At 44.2% G+C, this 22,018-nt stretch overlaps 2 protein-coding genes and 1 non-coding gene across 6 annotated transcripts; 2 read left to right on the top strand and 1 right to left on the bottom strand.

Moving 5' to 3' along the window:
- Positions 1-201: 201 nt before the first annotated feature.
- LOC116236631 (actin-related protein 10) lies at positions 202-10,360 on the top strand. 3 transcript variants are annotated; one of them, XM_031605372.2, is made up of 13 exons: positions 202-422; positions 1,715-1,787; positions 2,172-2,254; positions 3,215-3,323; positions 4,861-4,968; positions 5,307-5,374; positions 5,519-5,598; positions 5,948-5,983; positions 7,039-7,118; positions 7,209-7,282; positions 7,705-7,786; positions 8,440-8,641; positions 9,700-10,360. In XM_031605372.2, exons 1-13 carry the CDS (start codon positions 316-318, stop codon positions 9,879-9,881), a joined length of 1,284 nt encoding a protein of 427 aa, XP_031461232.2. In that variant the 5' UTR covers positions 202-315; the 3' UTR covers positions 9,882-10,360. The 3 variants fall into 3 exon arrangements, with proteins under 3 accessions (XP_031461232.2, XP_089997993.1, XP_031461233.2); XM_090141867.1 differs by lacking the exon at positions 202-422 and adding an exon at positions 994-1,016; XM_031605373.2 differs by lacking the exons at positions 202-422; positions 2,172-2,254 and having other exon boundaries at positions 9,700-10,356.
- Positions 10,361-11,285: 925 nt separating this feature from the next.
- Positions 11,286-21,220, top strand: ACTR10 (actin related protein 10). 2 transcript variants are annotated; one of them, XM_090141868.1, is made up of 13 exons: positions 11,286-11,487; positions 12,641-12,713; positions 13,163-13,245; positions 13,871-13,979; positions 14,356-14,463; positions 14,814-14,881; positions 15,026-15,105; positions 15,456-15,491; positions 16,915-16,994; positions 17,087-17,160; positions 17,359-17,440; positions 18,095-18,296; positions 20,143-21,220. In XM_090141868.1, exons 1-13 carry the CDS (start codon positions 11,411-11,413, stop codon positions 20,322-20,324), a joined length of 1,254 nt encoding a protein of 417 aa, XP_089997994.1. In that variant the 5' UTR covers positions 11,286-11,410; the 3' UTR covers positions 20,325-21,220. The 2 variants fall into 2 exon arrangements, with proteins under 2 accessions (XP_089997994.1, XP_089997995.1); XM_090141869.1 differs by lacking the exon at positions 11,286-11,487 and adding an exon at positions 11,494-11,766.
- A 607-nt stretch (positions 21,221-21,827) lies between these two features.
- Positions 21,828-21,900, bottom strand: TRNAK-CUU (transfer RNA lysine (anticodon CUU)). Its single transcript has one exon. It is a non-coding gene; the product is annotated as a tRNA-Lys (tRNA).
- Positions 21,901-22,018: the final 118 nt, after the last annotated feature.

Raw genomic sequence — 22,018 nt, 5'->3', positions numbered from 1 at the left:
GTCAGGGCAAAGGGGAACGGTTTGCGACTGAACGAGATTTAAATCAGATGTAAGGAAGAAGTCGCCTAGGAACTCAGGGACCTCAACCTCCCCTCAGGCTTCCCGCCTTTCCCGCGCTCACGCCGCCCGCCGCCACAGCTGTGCGCAGCCAACCCGCAGCGGAGCTGAAGGAAAAACCGCTTCGAACAGCGGGCGCTCGCGGCCCTGCGTGTGGAGATCGGAGCGGGAGGCGGCGAGAAACGATCGGGAACCACGGGCGGTTTAGTGAGCCGCGAGAAGGAGAGCCCTAATGGGCGAAGGCGCGGCTCTGTCTCTATGGAGCTGTTGGGGCCCGGAGGAGCCGCGATGCCGCTGTTCGAGGGCCTGGGAAGCGGCGGGGAGAAGACCGCCGTGGTGCTCGACCTGGGCGAGGCCTTCACCAAGTGAGTGCGGGCTTGGCTGCGGCTCGCTGTGGCGGCTGGCCTCGCCGGGCCTCGTGTGCTTCCCTGCCGCGACGTCGGGATGCTTCCGAGGCTGTGTTCTGAGGGCCGTCCATCCGACTCCCCGCGCTGGGCGGGCACACCGCAGCTCCGTCGGGCTGCCAGGGCCGCGTCCAGCCTCGCCTTGGGCGCCCCGTGCCACTGCGTGTCCTTTGTGTCCTTTGTGTAGCCGTCCTTGCCGAAGTTCTTCTGAACCTGGGCTTAATTCCTCAGGAGTGATGGGGCTGGCAGGTAGATGCAGCTGCTCGCGTGCCCTGGGACTGGAGAATTCCTTCAGGGACCAAAATGAAACATTTAAATTCTGATCTTTGTTCTTAGAAGTTTCTTTAGCAGTCATCTCAGGAGAGATGCTTCTTGTTGGTGAGCAGTGAAATGGAGAGCAGGAGCTTCCAGAACCTCCAAGTTGTTTACAGAGAGAGTGTTGAGGTGCTGGAACAGCTGCCCAGAGAGGCTGTGGGTACCCCGTCCATCCCTGGAGGTGTTCAAGGCCAGGTTGGATGGGGCCCTGGGCAGCCTGGGCTGCTATGAGATGTGGAGGTTGGTGTCCCTGTCTTGTGGTGGGGGGTTGGAGCTTCGTGATCCTTGAGGTCCCTTCCAACCCTGGCCATTCTGTGTGATTCTGTGATGACAGTCATTGAGGCTGTCTCTTGTTTTTTGTAAATGCACCTCACAGAAAATGAGGGTGTAAGCAGGGTGTGAATGAATGGTGCCTGTGAGCACTGAGAGCTTCAGTGCAACTGGGGCTGATATGGAAACAGGGGAAGTTATTTGTGTGGGAATTTAATAGGCAGTAAGGAAGGCTGGTGGTGGATGATCCTCTGTCAAAGACTGTACTTTCAGAGGTGAAGTAAACCTATTCTGCCTAATGCAGCTGAGAGGGAGTCAATAAATGATAGGAAATATGTCTTGTTCAGTCTAAGTAGATAGAAAAGTCATATGCAGAATATCTCTTATTAGTTGTAGAAATATTCCTGATTGATTACTCCTTGATTCAGGTACTGGAATGGGCTGCCCGGGGAGGTGGTGGACTCACTGCCCCTGGAGGTGTTCAGCCAACGCTTGGATGCTGTGTTGGGGGACATAGTTTAGTGAGAACTGTTGGTGATGGGTGGATGGTTGGAAAAGACTCACGGGATTACCCAGTCCAACCTCAGTGATTCTATAATTCTGTGATTCTCAGGCATGTATGCTAAACAGTGATTACCACTGATAAGATTTTCAATGTTTTCTTTTAGGTGTGGTTTTGCAGGTGAAACAGGACCAAGATGCATTATTCCTAGTGAAATAAAGAAACCTGATGTCCCAAAGGTAAACCATTGTAAACCATTTTACCTTTACAGTGTTTGGTATGTTGTGTTATAGAGGGAATTGTCAGATCTTTTGTTTGTCATTGACTGTTCTTCATGGTATAGCAACATCTGCTACTAAATACTGACTAGATAGAAGTCGGCTTTTTTTTAAAGTAGAGAATTGCAGCTTTGGAAAACTAATGTTAAATTAGTCATGTGAAAAATTAGCATGAAGTAAATTCTGTGTTTTACTTACAAGATGATTTTTTGGGGGACATCAGGTATATAACATTGAAACAGGCAGAAGTGGGACTTCCTTTGTATGTAGCAGATTATATGTACTCTGGTGATATATAATCAATGTCTAATATGTCTGCTGTCAATGGATATTTTCTCTTTACAGCCAGTCAAGGTTGTTCAATATAATATCAGTGCAGAAGAGCTATATTCATATCTGGAGGAATTTATTCATATGTTATATTTTAGGTAAGAGATTGTTGGATGTTAGTCATGCAGACCTTCTGCAGCTCATTTTTTTGGAGTGCATCAAGAGGCATATAAGTGTCAGTAGAGACTGCTTTCTGGTTGAGAAAACAAATTTAATTTTGCAGGTGTCTGCCTGGCTGTGTATGTGCTGGAGAAGCTCAGTGGTGCTGAGTTTCAGGTTATATTGCAAATTGTTAGAGTCCTATAGCATTAGTTGCTCACTAAAGTCGCCTTTGAAGTGTAGTACTCCTAAAGGATGTAACGGGGGAAGGTCAGTACCTGAGGACTTGTACTGATTTTAGTGGGGCTGAAGCTCATTCTAGGCTGAACTTCAGTGCAGCCACATGGTCATGCCACGTGGTCATGGTGTAGGAGATGGAGTCTTAAAGCATAGGACGTTTCTATCTCAATAATGCTTTGTTGTATTTTTAGTGCTGTTAAGGAGTAATGAAGTGGACGACTTCTTTATTTCCAGTCTTTCATTTATGCAGTAAAAATCATTGTTTGCAATGTTCTGTACTTAAGATCTTCAGATGTGGGTAATTCTTTGTGTTCTTTATCATTGATTTGTAAATGAAATCAGGATACCTGTCTCCTTTCTGCTCCGTGTGTGGCACTGTGTGGCACTGGACAAGCGAATAATGACCGCTCTGCATCCCCACTGTGCATTTCTTTATGTTGGTTTAGTAATGCATGACATTCAGAAGCCCACACTACCAGCAGAGAGCTTGTTAGCTTGTCTTCTGCAGCTCAGTTTCCTTACTTTCAGTGAGAACGTTGGGTTTTAGTGTTTAAATTTGAGCAAGAGACGTTGAGATCTCTCTTAAAAATGCTATCAAAATGCAAAACATTAGGATTTGTAGGTAGAACGGGACATCAGATGAAGGTAGGCGTTGTCATACGTACATAAACTCAGCAGTTCTGTTTGCATGTCTTGATTCTTTCATTTTTAATTTTTAGACATCTTCTGGTGAATCCCAGTGACCATCGTGTTGTGATCATAGAATCTGTCCTCTGCCCTTCACACTTCAGAGACACTCTTGCCAGAGTCCTTTTCAAGCATTTTGAGGTGCGCATTTTATGTAACCACTGTATGTGCTGAGCATAGCACTTAATGGTTAGAACCATAGTAATGATGTGGAGAAAGGAGTGGAAATAATGGTGGAAGAATCACAGAATGGTTTGGGTTGGAAGAGACCTTCAAGATGATTCAGTTTCAACCCCCTGCTATAGGCAGGGACACCTCCCTCTAGAGCAGGTTGCTCACAGCCCCATCCAGCCTGGCCTTGAATGCCAGGGAGGGGACATTGATAACCTCACTGAACAGTCTGTTCCAGTGTCTCACCATCACAGGAAAGAATTTCTTCCTGACATCTCATCTAAATCTGCCCTCTTCCTGATTAAGACTATTTCCCCTCGTTCTGAAGTGTGAGATGCATAAAGATTAAAAAAAAAAAAAAGTGGAGATAGTCACTTGGGGAGGTGGGGCTGGGAGATCAGACTGGAACACCTCTTTTTGCTGGGTAACTTTTAATAAGGCCACAAAACAGTTCTCTTTAAGAATCTGAAAGGCTTCTCTGGGTTGTAGGAAAGTACAAACCACATTATGCTGTTCCAGACAGATCCAATAGTCCCCATTGAGTACTGCCTGAAGCCAGAATTTATACTTAAATGCTTCTTGTTCTCTATCAGCAAATGTCATGATTTTTATCAGAGTCAATATCTTTGTCTAGAACATGATCTCACCTCTGGCTGTACTCATTCAGGAAATAAGAACTTACCTGAAATTCATTATTTCTTCTGCTTAATCAGTTTTTGATTGCTTTAAGAAAAGTCCAAAACTAACTCTTGGTTTGTTCCACAACCAAATGCTTTGGAAGGCGATTCTGTAATTTTTTGATTCAGGTAGAACAAAGATTGGAGTTGTACTATAATGTGGGGAAATTAGTTTGCCTGCAGTGCTTCTCAGCTATGCTTTTACAACCCACTTTAACAACTAATCTTAACATTCTGTCTAATTTTTTCTTACTATGGATAAAATTTCAGATAACTTGAAATCGCTGAAAGATTTGTGTGGGTTTTCTTTGTTCCCAACCACTGAATCCCTTATTGGAGGGGAGGGGAAATCTTTGATATCAAGCACTCTCATGCGGAATTGGATGTCAGAAGTGACTCGTGACTTGGACAGTCATGTTTTGTGGAGACTTTGTAATATGTTAAGAAACTAGTTAGTACTGGTGAGGTTAATTCTCTGGCTGATATTTTTGTCTTGTGCAGTGAATGAGTGACATTTTAATACAGGGTCAGTATTCCATAATGAATGCTTTCAGTATGAGTCCATTCTCCCATTAATTATATCTGAAGTGCCTTGAAAGTACCACAAACAAGATCAATTTTAAAATTGTAGATTTCAAAAAAGTAAAAACATAGATTTCAGTATCCTGCGGCTTTATTAATAACTGCACTTCCATAAAGACTGAATTAAAAATGGATACCTTTAGAGGCAGTTGTTCAGATTTTGCATCCTGAGAATGCATTGGTGCATTGGGTGTTGGTTGGTTCTATTTTTTCCTCTTCTGTCAGTTGCCATCTTGTTTTCCTTGCAGGTACCTTCTGTTTTGTTTGCTCCAAGCCATCTCATGTCTCTTCTGACACTTGGGATCAACTCTGCCATGGTGCTAGACTGTGGATATAAAGAAAGCTTGGTGCTGCCTGTATCCTTTCCTAATGCAGAGTGAAAGCTTTCAGCAGGAAGGCTCTGATGAAAAGCTGATGTTGTACAGACATGGAGTGTGAATGGATCAGCTGATCCAGCTTTTGTTTATAAGTTATCATAACCTGGGGAATCTGCTCACAGCTGCCATGTTAAGTCTGTATCCCTCTAAAGCTTATGGGGCTCCAAGGTTGATTTGTAACTCCATTGTTTATACAGTAGTAATTAGTTTTGGAGAAGGATAGCAAGTGCAGGAAAATGCACTTTGAGAAACAGCATTCAGTTCCAGCGGGCTGGAAACTCCTGTCAGAAAAAGAGAATTTCCTGATCTTCATGTAGATTTATGAGGGAACTCCAATTCTGAGCTGCTGGGGTTCTCTTCCTTTGGGAGGAAAAGCCATCCACAAGTAAGTTTGCAGCTATCCGATCTCCCTCAGTCTAGATGTAAAAGAATGTAGCTGAAGTGAGTAAATACTGTATGATAAGCATAATATGGGGAGTAATCATGTGCTAATAGCTGTCTTTACCTGTCTTAATTTGCCCTATTTTAGGGAGCTGGAATATCGGCTGTTGGAGCAGTGCACAGTTGATACAGGATTAGCCAAAGGCCAAAGCCTTCCATCTGTAATGGGTAAGGGCTGTTTGCTGCAGTGTAATAGAAATAGTGATGTATTCATCATATCTTATGTGGTCTTCTCTCGTGATTTCTGTTTCCGTATTAAAGTATATTACTCTTGTAATCAGCCACTTACAATAAAAATGGACTGGCAGCTCAGATGAAAGTTCTGTGGGAAGTTTTCATTGTCTTTTGAGAGAACACAAACTTTCTGTTCTTCATCTTAGAAATCTTTATTGGCCTCAGTCGAAGTGAAACCTTAAGTGTCCTAATTGGAATTCAAAATTAGTTTGGTTTTTTGTTCTCTTTTTGCTTTCCAAAAAGCTTTTTGTTCTCAGTGATTTTTTTGTTGTTGTATCTGCAGGCTCTGTTTCAGAAGACATAGTAGAAGATATAAAAGGTAAAGCTTTCTGCCATTAGTTCTTTAAATTGTGTAGTAGAGGAGAGTGTGATATCCAGTGTTGAAGATTATCTGTTTAGTTGTTTATCACATTAGACTTCTTGTATATTGCGCCTTCCAGAATCACTTGCAATGCTTTTCCGCTCTGAAGGCAAGCACAAAACATCATTAAATTCTCATTTAGGTGTAGTCCTTGTGCTGACAAGAAATAGTTCATATTTAGGTAGACTAATGCAATAGGAGCATTATGCTGTCAGATATATCCTACCATCAGCAGGTTAGGTTAACCTGGTGGTCAAGCCAAACCAAAGAGTTACTTTACACCAGAAAAACTTAGGATACATATTTGGGCAGAACTTAAATGTGCTCCTATGTAATGTTTATTGTGATTCTGCATTATATAAAAGTATTTATATAATTGTAGGTTATGGCCCATATTAGTGTGTGTATATATATATATATATATATATATATATATATATATATATATATATATATATATATGTGGTATAGGTCTTCTGGACCAAGCTAGGAAGAAATCCATCGGTCAAATGCAAAGTAACTTGAATGCTACTGCTGCTTTCTCAAGTGGAAATTGCTTTTCTTATTCCTGGACTGTATTTCTGGAAGACAGTTTTCTGGTTTTGAGACAGTCTCTTGTGATCAGTTGTGAAGTATTAGGGTTGAAATTAGGATTGCTTTTATATTGATGTGGGATTATTTATAAAGGATCTTGTGGGAAGCTGTCGTGCAAGACCTGGTGTGGTGAGTTGGACAGCTGAGTTCAGCCCATGCCACCGCATGGGTAACCAGAGGCACAATTAATAATGTCTTTGATTTTTTTACATCGTATTTGGCTTCTTTGAGAAAGAAATCTTGCCTAGGTGTTGTCAGCTGCATTTAAACTTAGAGCCTAGATACATCTGAGCTCAGCTGAGTATGGAAGCTTGGTTGTTGTTTTTGCTTTTTTTCTTTCTAGAATGTGTTTTGTAAATAAAACAAAATTGTACTGTTGATCCAATGAATTCTCTCTTCTGTCCTTTTGTTTTACGAAGTTCACACTTGTTTTGTGAGTGATCTCCAACGTGGACTGAAAATCCAAGCAGCCAAGTTCAACATTGATGGCAGTGCTGAGGTGAGCAGAGAATAGAAAGTCCCCCCTGAACTTTCCTGAAGTGGCTGTGACCGTTCTGGCTTTGAAAACAACACACATTTTTACTTCTAGCGTCCTTCACCGCCTCCAGATGTGGACTATCCTTTAGATGGTGAAAAGATTCTCCATGTAGTTGGCTCCATCCGGTGAGAAATACTGTAGTGCAGTGTTTGTCCTTTGGAGGATATATTTTCAAGAGCCATGTAGGTTTTAGTACAACTGAACTGCATTTGATGCAGTTGCATTTTTGTCTCTTAACCCGAGCCTTTGTGCCGGGCACAGAGCAAACATGCTAAAAGCTTTTTGCTTCCCCAGAGTGTTTGCAATTGAAGATGAGAGCCAATGGATCAGAGTGATGGGGAAGGACACAAATGGAGAGAGAGTAAATGGTGGTGAGATGAATGTAATGGAGTTAGTGAGGCTTTGGCACCTCCTGGTGTATGCACTGTGTGACAGAAGTCATGGTGATGTGCTGTCAGCAAGAAGTCTGTGGTTGTTTCTAGCCCTGCTGTTAGAGGGCAGCAGTGCTGCTCTGTGAGCTAACACTCCTCTCCTGTCTTTTCAACAGAGACTCAGTTGCGGAAATACTGTTTGAACAGGATAACGAAGAGACATCTGTTGCCACTTTGATCTTAGATTCACTCATTCAGGTATCTTCATGATATAAACAAGAGCTTGCACACCTCTAGCCTCAGAATCTGCTCTTATAAATGGCTCTTGCTGTGTCATCCCCGTGACTACAGGTTGCAGTCAGCACAACGTGATTCCTCAGGTTGTGCCCTGTGATGAATTCCTGTGGGGCAGCGAGTCACTGTGTGCCATTCCCTCTGTGGTTGTTTTTGTAATTTCTGGTACACTGCAGTTTCTTTGGGACAGTTTTCAGTCAAGAAAAGAAGCAGTGCAGTGCTCCCTCCTCAGCAAAAGGCCTGAGTTACATGAAAGGAGTTGGGACGTTATTTTTACAGGCAGTATTTTAGAGATATTTGGCATTTCTTCTCCCAGGACTGATGGGAATTAATGGCACTGATACCCCAGCCATCTTTTGTCTTGGCCAGACTCAGCTAAAGGGATTTACGGTGACTCACAGTGTGCACATGGCAACCTCAAGTGGGCAGTTCCTTTAATTTGGCCTTCTGGTGAAATCTGGGTAGAAAATGATGTAGATGTTTTCTCCTCCTTGGTTGAAACAAGTAGTTGAAGTGCATAGAAAGACTGACTGAATTTCTGAGAGACCTTTGAAAGTATGTGTGTGCAACTGCCATTGAAATCTGTGTTTTTTCTTTTCAATTGCCTTTCTTGTTAGTGTCCCATAGACACGAGGAAGCAGTTGGCAGAGAACTTGGTGGTTATGGGTGGCACTGCCATGTTGCCGGGATTCCTGCACAGACTGATGGCTGAAATCAGGTACCTGGTAGAAAAACCGAAATACAGAGAAGTGCTTGCGACTAAAACCTTCAAAGTTCACACTCCACCTGCCAAACCCAACTACGTGGCGTGGCTGGGAGGTAAGAATATGGGAACAGCTTTTCTAGCACAGGTCCAAAGTGGGAAAACAGACCTTGCAAGTGGGGTTTGTAATGAATAAGTGGCAGTGGAGCTTAACTGAACTGTTGGAAGTGAAGTGCACGTGATGTCTGTGGAGTTGTTAAGTCCTCCTGGAAGAAGCATTGCAGAATGGCACTGCAGGTTTTGGGAACTTGAAGCAGGTGACTTGCAGTTTGAAACAGCAGTGTGGGAGCGAGTGCAGTTTGTGGCTCCTGCCATGTGGTGGCAGCAGTAAAGAACAGAGGGGGAGCACAGACCTGCTGGTTGTTCAGCAACCTCCTTGTTTGATGAAAGTTTAACTAGTGACTCGAAAGCTGCTAGCTAGGGGCAGGCTGGAGGCTGTTACTTCCCTGTGCTGTCCCAAAGTGCCAGGAACGAGTACTTCAATTCCAGAATGGATTTTAGATGCATTACTGACAAGGTAGGGAAAGAAGCATGGTCAGAAAGGGCTTTACATTGGTAGTGCCTCTTTTCGGGAGGATTTTCTTATTGAAAAGATGTTTTTCTAAACTTCTGGTTGGTAATATGTTGTTTGTCTGAGGAACTAACTTGAATTTTATTTTGATCTGCTTTTGAAATATGTTTATCAAAGTTTATTTACAAAACTCATGGAGTCTCATTTTAGGATTAGCAATCAGAACAATTTACGTGCACCACGTTCCCTGATATTTGCTCTCACTGGTTGCTGGTCTAGCTGCTGTGGTCTGAATCCCCTCTCAGCTTGGGTGACCTTCTTATGGCTGTTGTGTTACACCTGTCTGTGACAGAGGGGATTTCCTGATAATGATAGTTTGTGAAGTGTAACCTGTAATCTTGTAGGAAAGGTTCTTTGTGAGAAAGAGGTCAGCTGGGAGGCTTTTGTTCTCACCTGTGATGTGGTGATTTTTTTCTTTTTAGTTACTTTCATGGAGTATAAATGGGGGCATTTAGGGTCAAACAGGGCTACTAACAATGTAAATACCTCAACCCTTTCATTCCTCTTTAATGCAGAACTATATTTTTTTTATCAATAACATAGGAGCCATTTTTGGAGCACTTCAGGACGTTCTTGGGAGCCGGTCTGTGTCCAGAGAATATTACAGCCAGACGGGGCGCATACCTGACTGGTGCTGTCTGAGTAATCCTCCACTGGAGATGATGTTTGATGTTGGAAAAGCACCCCCACCACTGATGAAGAGGGCTTTTTCTACTGAGAAATAAGCATCAAAATGCTACACGAGAATTCTCCTCCTCTGTTTCAAGTACATGTATGTAAATATCAGTAGGATTTCCTGTATGGAGTAATCTGTGTGTAATGCCATTAAATAAGACCAGTGTGGATGTTCTGGGGAAGTACAGTGATAGTTACCAGCACTGTATGTGGAATTGTGTTCATGTGCAGTTTAAAGATGGATTCTGTTAACTCCAGAGCTACTTTGTCACCCAGTGAAGAAATGGTATGTAATTGCAAGTTGTAGCTTAGTGAGGTCTGTTATTTATTGGTGCAGTAAATGACGTTGTGAAGGTGCTTGGTTTTAAGATACTTTGATGTAAAGTAGTCTGAGAAGACTGCAGGACTGTCTGCTTTGGGAAACATCTGGAAGCTTTCCTGCCAAACTGAAGAGCGGGATGCTTTACGTGGGATCATGTGTTGGAACTGCTAGGAAATGGCTTGGGTTCCTTAGCAAAGTTGCTGGGACAGTATTTCTCCTGAGGAGTGAGCTCTGTTTTCAGTGCTTCAGCAATGAAACACCTTCTTTCATCATGTACATAGAGAATTCTGTTGCCTTGCAGCAAACAGCAGCATCTGTGGGTGCAGTTGCAGATGCAAAACACACTGCTGTGTGCCAGCATGTGTTCTTGGCCTCGTGCTGATGCAGAAAACCCTTGGTGTCCTGTGTTCACTTCAACAGCACCTTTTAGTTTGCAGGGTTTATTTGTTTATTTGATGTGTTTATTTGATGTATTTATTGTTTATTTGATGTGTTGCCTTTCAGGATGCACTTTCTTTTTCTATTAACAGCTCCTCCATGCACACCTGTAGAACACATCCACCCCAACTCACACTGAGGGGTCTCACGATGTGGTTTTTACCAACCAGGAACGTAAGGCAGGCTGAGCATTGCAGACTTTTTGGGTAACTTTGCGTAAGCAGCTGCTGGCTGAGCTTCCTTGCAGCAGTGTGTATCTTACCTTTAAGGCCAGCATTTAAGATGATTGAGAGTAACTTAACGCTTTCTAACTTTAGCACTAAAACCTCAGCACTGGGGTGAAGTCTGTCGCTGTATGCGGGCACATCCAGGTTGCAAGCAGACGAACGTGGTTTTTGTTTCGTTCCAACGTACGATCTTGGTTTCTACAAACTTCACCACATAGCGCTGCGGCTCCGTGCTTCTGTGACTGTAACCAGTAATTCCTGCCGGTCGGTATCTGAAGAGGCAGGCAGAAATGGGCAGGCTGCAGCGGGCTGTGCTGTGAGCCGTCCCTGGCGGTGCCGCCACAGCTGCCGGCAGCCAACGCCGAGCGGAGCCGAGGGAAAAACCGCCCCGTGTCTCAGAGCGTCCCGGCGGGCGGCCGTGGCGCCGAGGGGCGGGAGGCGGCAGTAGGCAGGAAGAGCGGGGCGGCGAGAAGCGGTCAGGCGCCGCGGGCAGCTTAGCGAGCCGGAGGGAGGAAGGGCCCGCAGCAGGAAGGACCCGCGGAGGGACGCTCCGCCTCTGTCAGCGCCGTGCTGCTGGGAGCCGGGGGCCGCGATGCCGCTGTACGAGGGCCTGGGAAGCGGCGGGGAGAAGACCGCCGTGGTGCTCGACCTGGGCGAGGCCTTCACCAAGTGAGTGCGGGCTTGGCTGCGGCTCGCTGTGGCGGCTGGCCTCGCCGGGCCTCGTGTGCTTCCCTGCCGCGACGTCGGGATGCTTCGGAGGCTGTGTTCTGAGGGCCGTCCATCCGACTCCCCGCGCTGGGCGGGCACACCGCAGCTCCGTCGGGCTGCCAGGGCCGCGTCCAGCCTCGCCTTGGGCGCCTCGTGCCACTGCGTGTCCTTTGTGTAGCCGTCCTTGCCGAAGTTCTTCTGAACCTGGGCTTAATTCCTCAGGAGTGATGGGGCTGGCAGGTAGATGCAGCTGCTCGCGTGCCCTGGGACTGGAGAATTCCTTCAGGGACCAAAATGAAACATGGAAATTCTGATCTTTGTCTGTTCTTAGAAGTTTCTTTAGCAGTCATCTCAGGAGAGATGCTTCTTGTTGGTGAGCAGTGAAATGGAGAGCAGGAGCTTCCAGAACCTCCAAGTTGTTTACAGCGAGAGTGTTGAGGTGCTGGAACAGCTGCCCAGAGAGGCTGTGGATGCCCCGTCCATCCCTGGAGGTGTTCAAGGCCAGGTTGGATGGGGCCCTGGGCAGCCTGGGCTGCTATGAGATGTGGAGGTTGGTGTCCCTGTCTTGTGGTGGGGGGTTGGAGCTTCATGATCCTTGAGGTCCCTTCCAACCCTGGCCATTCTGTGTGATTCTGTGATGACAGTCATCGAGGCTGTCTCTTGTTTTTTGTAAATGCACCTCACAGAAAATGAGGATGTAAGCAGGGTGTGAATGAATGGTGCCTGTGAGCAGTGAGAGCTTCAGTGCAACTGGGGCTGATACGGAAACAGGGGAAGTTATTTGTGTGGGAATTTAATAGGCAGTAAGGAAGGCTGGTGGTGGATGATCCTCTGTCAAAGATTATATGTGACAGAAATGCAGACACGCATCAAAGTTGAGCTTCACAACTGAGTCTCTACAGAAGTGAAGTAAACCTATTCTGCTTAATGCAGCTGAGAAGGAGTCAATAAGAGAGAGAAAATGTTTGTTGTTCAGTCTAAGTAGATAGAAAAGTCATGTGCAGAATATCTCTTAGTAGCTGCAGAAATATTCCTGATTGATTACTCTTTGATTCATGGGCGTGTATGCTATGTAGTGACTACAAATTATGGGATTCCCAATGTTTTCTTTTAGGTGTGGTTTTGCAGGTGAAACAGGACCAAGATGCATTATTCCTAGTGAAATAAAGAAACCTGATGTCCCAAAGGTAAACCATTTCACCTTTACACTGGTATATTGTGAAGGCATTGTCAGGTAGACCTGTTCATGATTGGCTGTTCTTCATCATGTTACAACAGCTGTAATTAAATACTGAAAGTAGGTACAAGTAACTGTGATGCTGATGTGTATTACTTTGTACATATCAGCCATGCATCTTATTTTGGGGGTATTTAATGAAAAATTTCTTTGCCTATTTAAGCTTTTTTTTCTTAAGAAGAGAATGGCAGTGTTGAAAAGCTAATGTTAAATTAGTGGTATGAAAAATTATGAAGTAAAATCTGCAGTGTAGTTCTAGGATAAGTTACTGTGCTGCATCGTGTATGTAACAGCAAAGCAGGCTCTTTGTATGTAGCAGATTATATGTACTGAGATGATATATTTCTAGATAATCATTGTCCAATATTCATGCTGACTATGGATTATTTCTTTCTACAGCCTGTCAAAGTCGTTCAATATAATATCAACACAGAGGAGCTGTATTCATATCTAAAGGAATTTATTCATATGTTATATTTCAGGTAAGAGGTACTTGGATGTTAATCATACAGGCTCCAGTCACAGGTTGGGAGGTGGGGTCTTAAAGTTTAGGTCATTTTTTTGTTGTATTTTGTTGCATTTTTAGTACTGTTAATAAAGTTGGAGTTGACAGTTTCCTCTTCATTTCCAGTCTTTCATTTATGCAGTAAAAATCATTGTTTGCAATGTTCTGTACTTAAGGTCTTCAGATGTGGGTATTTCTTTGTGTTCTTTATCATTGATTTGTAAATGAAATCAGGATACCTGTCTCCTTTCTGCTCCGTGTGTGGCACTGGACAAGCGAATAATGACCACTCTGCATCCCCACTGTGCATTTCTTTATGTTGGTTTAGTAATGCATGACATTCAGAAGCCCACACTACCAGCAGAGAGCTTGTTAGCTTGTCTTCTGCAGCTCAGTTTCCTTACTTTCAGTGATGAATGTTGGGTTTTAGTGTTTAAATTTGAGCAAGAGACGTTGAGATCTCTCTTAAAAATGCTATCAAAATGCAAAACATTAGGATTTGTAGGTAGAACGGGACATCAGATGAAGGTAGGTGTTGTCATACGTACATAAACTCAGCAGTTCTGTTTGCATGTCTTGATTCTTTCATTTTTAATTTTTAGACATCTTCTGGTGAATCCAAGAGACCGTCGTGTTGTGATCATAGAATCTGTCCTCTGCCCTTCACACTTCAGAGACACTCTTGCCAGAGTCCTTTTCAAGCATTTTGAGGTGCGCATTTTATGTAACTACTGTATGTGCTGAGCATAGCACTTAATGGTAGGAACTGTAGTGAAGGTTTGAACAAAGGAGTGAAAACAATGGCGGGAGAGTGAGAGGTGTGGAGAAGATTCAGAAATGGACATGGTCATCTGGAGAGGTCGGGCTGGGAGATCAGACTGAAGCAGTTTTTTACTGAATGTCTTTTTGTATGGCCACAGAACTGTTGTTTTATTAATTACTGCACTTCCGTAGAGACTGAATTAAAAATGGATACCTTTAGAGGCAGTTGTTCAGATTTTGCATCCTGAGAAAGCATTGGTGCATTGGGTGTTGGTTGGTTCTATTTTTTCCTCTTCTGTCAGTTGCCATCTTGTTTTCCTTGCAGGTACCCTCTGTTTTGTTTGCTCCAAGCCATCTCATGTCTCTTCTGACACTTGGGATCAACTCTGCCATGGTGCTAGACTGTGGATATAAAGAAAGCTTGGTGCTGCCTGTATCCTTTCCTAATGCAGAGTGAAAGCTTTCAGCAGGAAGGCTCTGAGGAAAAGCTGATGTTGTACAGACATGGAGTGTGAATGGATCAGCTGATCCAGCTTTTGTTTAGAAGATGATATAACCTGGGGAATCTGATCACAGCTGCCATGTTAAGTCTGTATCCCTCTAAAGCTTGGGAAAGATGTTATGGGGCTCCAAGGTTGATTTGTAACTCCATCATTTATACAGTAGTAATTAGTTTTGGAGAAGGATAGCAAGTGCAGGAAAATGCACTTTGAGAAACAGCATTCAGTTCCAGCGGGCTGGAAACTCCTGTCAGAAAAAGAGAATTTCCTGATCTTCATGTAGATTTATGAGGGAACTCCAATTCTGAGCTGCTGGGGTTCTCTTCCTTTGGGAGGAAAAGCCATCCACAAGTAAGTTTGCAGCTATCCGATCTCCTTCAGTCTAGATGTAAAAGAATGTAGCTGAAGTGAGTAAATACTGTATGATAAGCATAATATGGGGAGTAATCATGTGCTAATAGCTGTCTTTACCTGTCTTAATTTGCCCTATTTTAGGGAGCTGGAATATCGGCTGTTGGAGCAGTGCACAGTTGATACAGGACTAGCCAAAGGCCAAAGCCTTCCATCTGTAATGGGTAAGGGCTGTTTGCTGCAGTGTAATAGAAATAGTGATGTATTCGTCATATTTTACGTGGTCTTCTCTGGTGATTTCTGTTTCCATATTAAAGTATATTACTCTTGTAATCAGCCACTTACAATAAAATTGGACTGGCAGCTCAGATGAAAGTTCTGTGGGAAGTTTTCATTGTCTTTTGAGAGAACACAAACTTTCTGTTCTTCATCTTAGAAATCTTTATTGGTCTCAGTCAAAGTGAAACCTTAAATGTCCTAATTGGAATTCAAAATTAGTTTGGTTTTTTGTTCTCTTTTTGCTTTCCAAAAAGCTTTTTGTTCTCAATGATTTTTTTTGTTGTTGTATCTGCAGGCTCTGTTCCAGAAGACATAGTAGAGGATATAAAAGGTAAAACTTCCTGCCATTAGTTTGCTTAGTACAAGAGAATATGATTGCAAGCATTCAAGTCTGTTTAGGAATTTATTTTATCACATTAGACTTATTGTATATTGTGCCTTCCAGAATCACTTGCAGTGTTTTTCCCCTCTGAAGGCAAGCACCAAACATCATTCAATTTTCATTTAGATGTAGTCCTTGTGCTGCCAAGTGAGATTGCATTAGTCTACCTAAATATGAACTAGGAGCATTATGCTGTCAGATCTAGCCTACCATCAGCAGGTGAAGTTGACATGGTGTTGCATTTCTAACTTCCAACACTTTGTGTATGAATGAGTGGAGTCATTACTGCACATCGGACTTAAAGTTAACAGATCAACATCTCAAAAGTAGTTACCACAGATACGTGCTGCTATCAGCATTCTGACATAAGGGTATTTTAAACTGATTTTGTATAGCATTTAACCAGGGAGGTTTAGTTTACATTAAGATCAATTTTGCAAAAAAACCAAAGTGTGTATGAAAGACATCTCTATGTTAATCAGGTGGTCACGCTGAGCCAAGGAGTTCTTTTACACCAGAAATACTTAGATAATATATTTGGGTGGAACTTATGTTAACTGATATAAAAATATGTATATAATTGTAGGAAATAGCCCACATCAGTGTATATGTGTGCTATAGGTCTTCTGGACCTATCTAGGAAGAAATCCATGAGTCCAGTGCAAAGTAACTTGAATGCAATGAGTGCTTTCTCAAATGGAAATTGGTGTTCTAATTCCTGGGCCTGGAAGTCAGTTTTCTGATGGGTTTTGAGGCAGTCTCTTGGAATCAGATGTGAAGTGTTAGGGTTGAAATTACGACTGGCTTTATATTGAAGGAATGTTTCTTTGTGACAATTGTTTATGAACTAGATTCTAATTATATGCTGACTTATTTTTGTGGCACAAATCAATAGCAGCTGGTGTACAAATGAAATTGTGCTCTGTTAGTGCTGCTTAGAGGGGAAAGAAACATCTGGAGTTCTTAGGATGTTGCGGAGTTGTGCTAGGAACAATATTACATGTGACTGTTTAAACAGGATCAGTATCTTGTGGGAAGCTGTGGTGCAAGACCTGGTGTGGTGTGTTGGACAGCTGAGTTCAGCCCGTGCCACCTCATGGGTAACCAGAGGCACAATGAATAATGTCTTTGTGTCTTTACATCGTATTTGACTTTTTTGAGAAAGAAATCTTGCCTAGGTGTAGTGTCAGCTTCATTTAAACTTAGAGCCTAGATACATCTGAGCTCAGCTGAGTATGGGAGCCTGGTTGGATTTTTTTTGTTTTGTTTACTTTTTGCTTTTTTCTACTGTCAGGACCTAGAACGTGTTTTGTAAATAAAACAAAATTGTTAATCCAATGAATTCTCTCTTCTGTCCTTTTGTTTTATGAAGTTCGCACTTGTTTTGTGAGTGATCTCCAACGTGGGCTGAAAATCCAAGCAGCCAAGTTCAACATTGATGGCAGTGCTGAGGTGAGCAGAGAGTGAAAGTCCCCCTGAACTTTCCTGAAGTGGCCATGACCATTCTGGCCTTGGAAACAACACATACATATTTTTACTTCTAGCGTCCTTCACCGCCTCCAGATGTGGACTATCCTTTAGATGGTGAAAAGATTCTCCATGTAGTTGGCTCCATCCGGTGAGAAATACTGTAGTGCAGTGTTTGTCCTTTGGGAGGCATTTATTGAGGCATTGGCACCTCCTGGTGTATGCACTGTGTGACAGAAGTCATGGTGATGTGCTGTCAGCAAGAAGTCTGTGGTTGTTTCTAGCCGTGCTGTTAGAGAGCAGCAGTGCTGCTCTGTGAGCTAACACTTCTCTCCTGTCTTTTCAACAGAGACTCAGTTGCAGAAATACTGTTTGAACAGGATAACGAAGAGACATCTGTTGCCACTTTGATCTTAGATTCACTCATTCAGGTATCTTCATGATATAAACAAGAGCTTGCACACCTCTAGCCTCAGAATCTGCTCTTATAAATGGCTCTTGCTGTGTCACCCCCCCTGGCTACAGGTTGCAGTCAGCACAACGTGATTCCTCAGGTTGTGCCCTATGATGAATTCCTGTGGGGCAGCGAGTCATTGTGTGCCATTCCCTCTGTGGTTGTTTTTGTAATTTCTGGTACATTGCAGTTTCTTTGGGACAGTTTTCAGTCAAGAAAAGAAGCAGTGCAGTGCTCCCTCCTCAGCAAAAGGCCTGAGTTACATGAAAGGAGTTGGGACGTTATTTTTACAGGCAGTATTTTAGAGATATTTGGCATTTCTTCTCCCAGGACTGATGGGAATTCATGGCACTGATACCCCAGCCATCTTTTGTCTTGGCCAGACTCAGCTAAAGGGATTTACGGTGACTCACAGTGTGCACATGGCAACCTCAAGTGGGCAGTTCCTTTAATTCGGCCTTCTGGTGAAATCTGGGTAGAAAATGATGTAGATGTTTTCTCCTCCTTGGTTGAAACAAGTAGTTGAAGTGCATAGAAAGACTGACTGAATTTCTGAGAGACCTTTGAAAGTATGTGTGTGCAACTGCCATTGAAATGTGTTTTTTTTCTTTTCAATTGCCTTTCTTGTTAGTGTCCCATAGACACGAGGAAGCAGTTGGCAGAGAACTTGGTGGTTATGGGTGGCACTGCCATGTTGCCGGGATTCCTGCACAGACTGATGGCTGAAATCAGGTACCTGGTAGAAAAACCGAAATACAGAGAAGTGCTTGCAACTAAAACCTTCAAAGTTCACACTCCACCTGCCAAACCCAACTATGTGGCATGGCTTGGAGGTAAGAATATGGGAACAGCTTTTCTAGCACAGGTCCCAAGTGGGAAAACAGACGTTGTGAGTGGGGTTTGTAATGAATAAGTGGCAGTGGAGCTTAACTGAACTGTTGGAAGTGAAGTGCACGTGATGTCTGTGGAGTTGTTAAGTCCTCCTGGAAGAAGCATTGCAGAATGGCACTGCAGGTTTTGGGAACTTGAAGCAGGTGACTTGCAGTTTGAAACAGCAGTGTGGGAGCAAGTGCAGCTGATAGCAGACTTACAATTACTGGCCCTGGTTATTGTGGGTGAGTTTAACTACCCTTATGTTTGCTGGAAGGATTGCTCTGCCAGCCAGCCACAGTCCAGGAGGTCTCTCCAGTGTGTTGATGGTGACTTCCAGGTGCTAATGGTGGATGAGTCAACTAGGAGAAAAGCACTGCTGGATCTTCTTCTCACTAATAAGAGGAACAGGAGAGCCTGGTTGAAGTGGTGAAGGTTGAGGGCAACCTTGATTGCAGCAACCATGAAGTGGTGGAGTTCAGAATCTCATGTGGCCAGAAGAAAATACCAAGCAGAAACACAACCCTGGACTTCAGTAGGGCCAGTTTTTGCCTTTTCAAGCAATTGCTGGGGGAAATCCCATGGGACAGGGGACTTGAAGGTAAAGGGGCCCCAGATAATTGGTTAGCATTGAAGTACTGCTGCTTCCAAGCTCAAGATCAGGGCATCCCAACGGGTAGGAAGTTGAGAAGGGGAACCAGGAAACCTGTATGGTTAAGCAGGGAATTGCTGGGCAAGCTCAAGTGGGAGAAGAGAATCTATAGATTGTGGAAGGAGGGGCTGGCCACTTGGGAGGAATATAAGACAGTCAGAGGATGTAGGGAGGCAACTGGGAAAGCTAAAGCCTTTGTAGAATTAAAACTTGTGAGAGGGGTCAAGGACAACAGAAAGGGCTTCTTCAAATACATTGCAGATAAAACTAGCACTAGGGACAATGTAGGCCCACTGATGAACGAGGTGGTGACAGAAGTCTTTGCTTCTGTCTGACAGAAGATACAGAGAAGGCGGAGTTACTGAATGCCTTTATTGTCTCTGGATGACCACAAGCCAGCACTGTGCCCTTGTGGCCAAGAATACTGATGGCATCCTGAGGTGTATTAGAAGGGGTATGGTTAGTAGGTTGACAGAGGTTCTCCTCCCCCTCTACTCTGCCCTGGTGAGACCACATGTGGAATATTGTGTCCAGTTCTGGGGCCCCTGAGTTCAAGAGGGACATGGAACTGCTTGGGAGTCCAGCACAGAGCCACAAAGGTGATGGAGGGAGTGGAGCATCTCCCTTACAAGAAGAGGGAGCTGAGTCTCCCTAGCTTGGAGGAGACTGAGGGGTGACCTCATTAATATTTACAAACATGTAAAGGGTGCATGTCATGAAGATGGAGCCAGGCTCTTCTCAGTGACATCCAGTGACAGGACAAGGGGCAATGGGTGCAAGCTGGAACACAGGAGGTTCCACATAAATATGAGAAAACTCTTCACAGTGAGGGTGACATAACACTGGAACAGGCTGCCCAAAGAGGTGGTGAGTTCTCCTTCTGTGGGGACATTCAAAACCTGCCTGGATATGTACCTGTGTGACCTGATCTAGGTGTTCCTGCATGGGCAGGGGATTGGACTTAAATGACCTTTGGAGTCCCTTCCAGTCCCTGACACTGTGATTCTGTGATTATATATATATTTTTTTGTTTTTAGTTACTTTCATGGGGTATAAACGGGAGCAATTCGGGACAGATGGAGCTACTAAAAATGAAAGTACTTTGATCCTTTCATTCCTCTTTAATGCAGAACTATATTTTTTTATCAATAACATAGGAGCCATTTTTGGAGCACTTCAGGACATTCTTGGGAGCCGGTCTGTGTCCAGAGAATATTACAGCCAGACGGGGCGCATACCTGACTGGTGCTGTCTGAGTAATCCTCCACTGGAGATGATGTTTGATGTTGGAAAAGCACCGCCACCACTGATGAAGAGGGCTTTTTCTACTGAGAAATAAGCACCTAAATGCTACACGAGGATTCTCCTCCTCTGTTTCAAGTACATATACATACATATATATACATAAGTAGGATTTTTATATGGAGTAATCTGTGTGTAATGCCATTAAATAAGACCAGTGTGGATGTTCTGGGGGAGTACAGTGATAGTTAACAACACTATGTGGAATTGTGTTCATGTGCAGTTTAAAGATGGATTCTGTTAACTCCAGAGCTACTTTGTCACCCAGTGAAGAAATGGTATGTAATTGCAAGTTGTAGCTTAGTGAGGTCTGTTATTTATTGGTGCAGTAAATGACGTTGTGATGGTGCTTGATTTTAAGATACTTTGATGTAAAGTAGTCTGAGAAGACTGCAGGACTGTCTGCTTTGGGAAACATCTGGAAGCTTTCCTGCCAAACTGAAGAGCGGGATGCTTTACGTGGGATCATGTGTTGGAACTGCTAGGAAATGGCTTGGGTTCCTTAGCAAAGTTGCTGGGACAGTATTTCTCCTGAGGAGTGAGCTCTGTTTTCAGTGCTTCAGCAAAGAACTGTGCTGTGTGTAATTCCCCTGCAGTGCTGAGCTGACACTCTCCCAGCGTCTCACCCCCAGGAATGAATTCAACTGTTTAAGAATCATGAACAGGCATGCAAGGAAATCTTGGACCTCGCTGAAATGCTACATTCAGAAGTCACTTGTTTGCCCTCCTTTCCCTATCAGAATTATTAAACTTCATTGTCCTGCAGCAGTATGTATTAAATGAAAATGCACTACGAGGTTCACTGCTTAGGAAAAATGTACACTTTGATATTAACACTCCTTGGGAGCTGGCAGGCTGTTGGCAATGCTGTGATTATGTCTTGAGAGAGCCCTCCTCTTAAAAAACAAACAAACAAATACATTTCCATTCTGCTCCTGGTGTGTCTCTTGTTTGGTGGATTCCCACCTCTGTTCCATCGTACTGCAGTGAAGAACCTTTCTGGTTATTAACACATCTGGTGGAATTAACACAGGTGGTTTCTTTCTGGTGCTGTTGGCAGGTGTTTTGTGAAATTGCCGCCTTCTTACTTGAATTCAGCTGCTTGGCTGCTGCACGGAAAACCAGAGAATAATCAGGCATCCTTGTGAGTAGTTGTTAATGGCTCAGCTGCAGTTCTGGGGTGCAGTTGGGCTTCAAAGCACTTTTTAGCCCCTGGAGCTGCTCCGTGCCAACTTCCCACTTGTTCCTGTGTGTGATGCGATTGCCTTACTAAGAAGGTATTCATCACGAGGCCCGGGATCCGGCCGCGGGGCTGCTAAGGGCGCTCAGAGCCGGGCGGCACACTTGTGTACACGCGTACTGTCCGCCGCTGCCGCTCGCTGGAGTGGTGGAGTCGTCACTGCTCGCAGGTCTGCCGTTGCTTGAACGGTTCGGCTGCCTGCACCAAAAGCAGCGCTTGGTGGTTGTGCAGCCTGAGCTGCCGGCTACTCAGCTCCTGTCTCACACAGGCGCCTTCTCACTACGGGAGCAAAAGAATCTCCGCCCAACGTGGGGCTCGAACCCACGACCCTGGGATTAAGAGTCCCATGCTCTACCGACTGAGCTAGCCGGGCGCTGGTGAGCGGCTTCCCAGCACGTGCTGTTCACCACATGATGAGCGCGTGCGTGTCACTCTAACTGCTGCCAGCGCCCCGCCCAGTGAAACCCCACCTCCGGGAAGCGCCGGTTGGC

This window comes from Phasianus colchicus, chromosome 5 (genome assembly GCF_987193195.1).
Source record: "Phasianus colchicus chromosome 5, bPhaCol1.hap1.1, whole genome shotgun sequence".
Taxonomy (NCBI): domain Eukaryota; kingdom Metazoa; phylum Chordata; class Aves; order Galliformes; family Phasianidae; genus Phasianus; species Phasianus colchicus.
Note: the sequence above shows the minus strand (reverse complement) of the source record. Positions and strands in the feature narration are given on the sequence as shown.

Bases quoted from the DNA above. Each gene is read 5' to 3' on its own strand.
- LOC116236631 (XM_031605372.2), top strand. From the start codon at position 316: ATGGAGCTGTTGGGGCCCGGAGGAGCCGCGATGCCGCTGTTCGAGGGC. The intron at 7,787-8,439 runs GTATCTTCATGA...CTTTCTTGTTAG, and splicing joins TCTTAGATTCACTCATTCAG to TGTCCCATAGACACGAGGAA. The intron at 8,642-9,699 runs GTAAGAATATGG...TCAATAACATAG, and splicing joins CTACGTGGCGTGGCTGGGAG to GAGCCATTTTTGGAGCACTT.
- ACTR10 (XM_090141868.1), top strand. From the start codon at position 11,411: ATGCCGCTGTACGAGGGCCTGGGAAGCGGCGGGGAGAAGACCGCCGTG. The intron at 14,882-15,025 runs GTAAGTTTGCAG...GCCCTATTTTAG, and splicing joins GGAGGAAAAGCCATCCACAA to GGAGCTGGAATATCGGCTGT. The intron at 15,106-15,455 runs GTAAGGGCTGTT...TTGTATCTGCAG, and splicing joins AAGCCTTCCATCTGTAATGG to GCTCTGTTCCAGAAGACATA.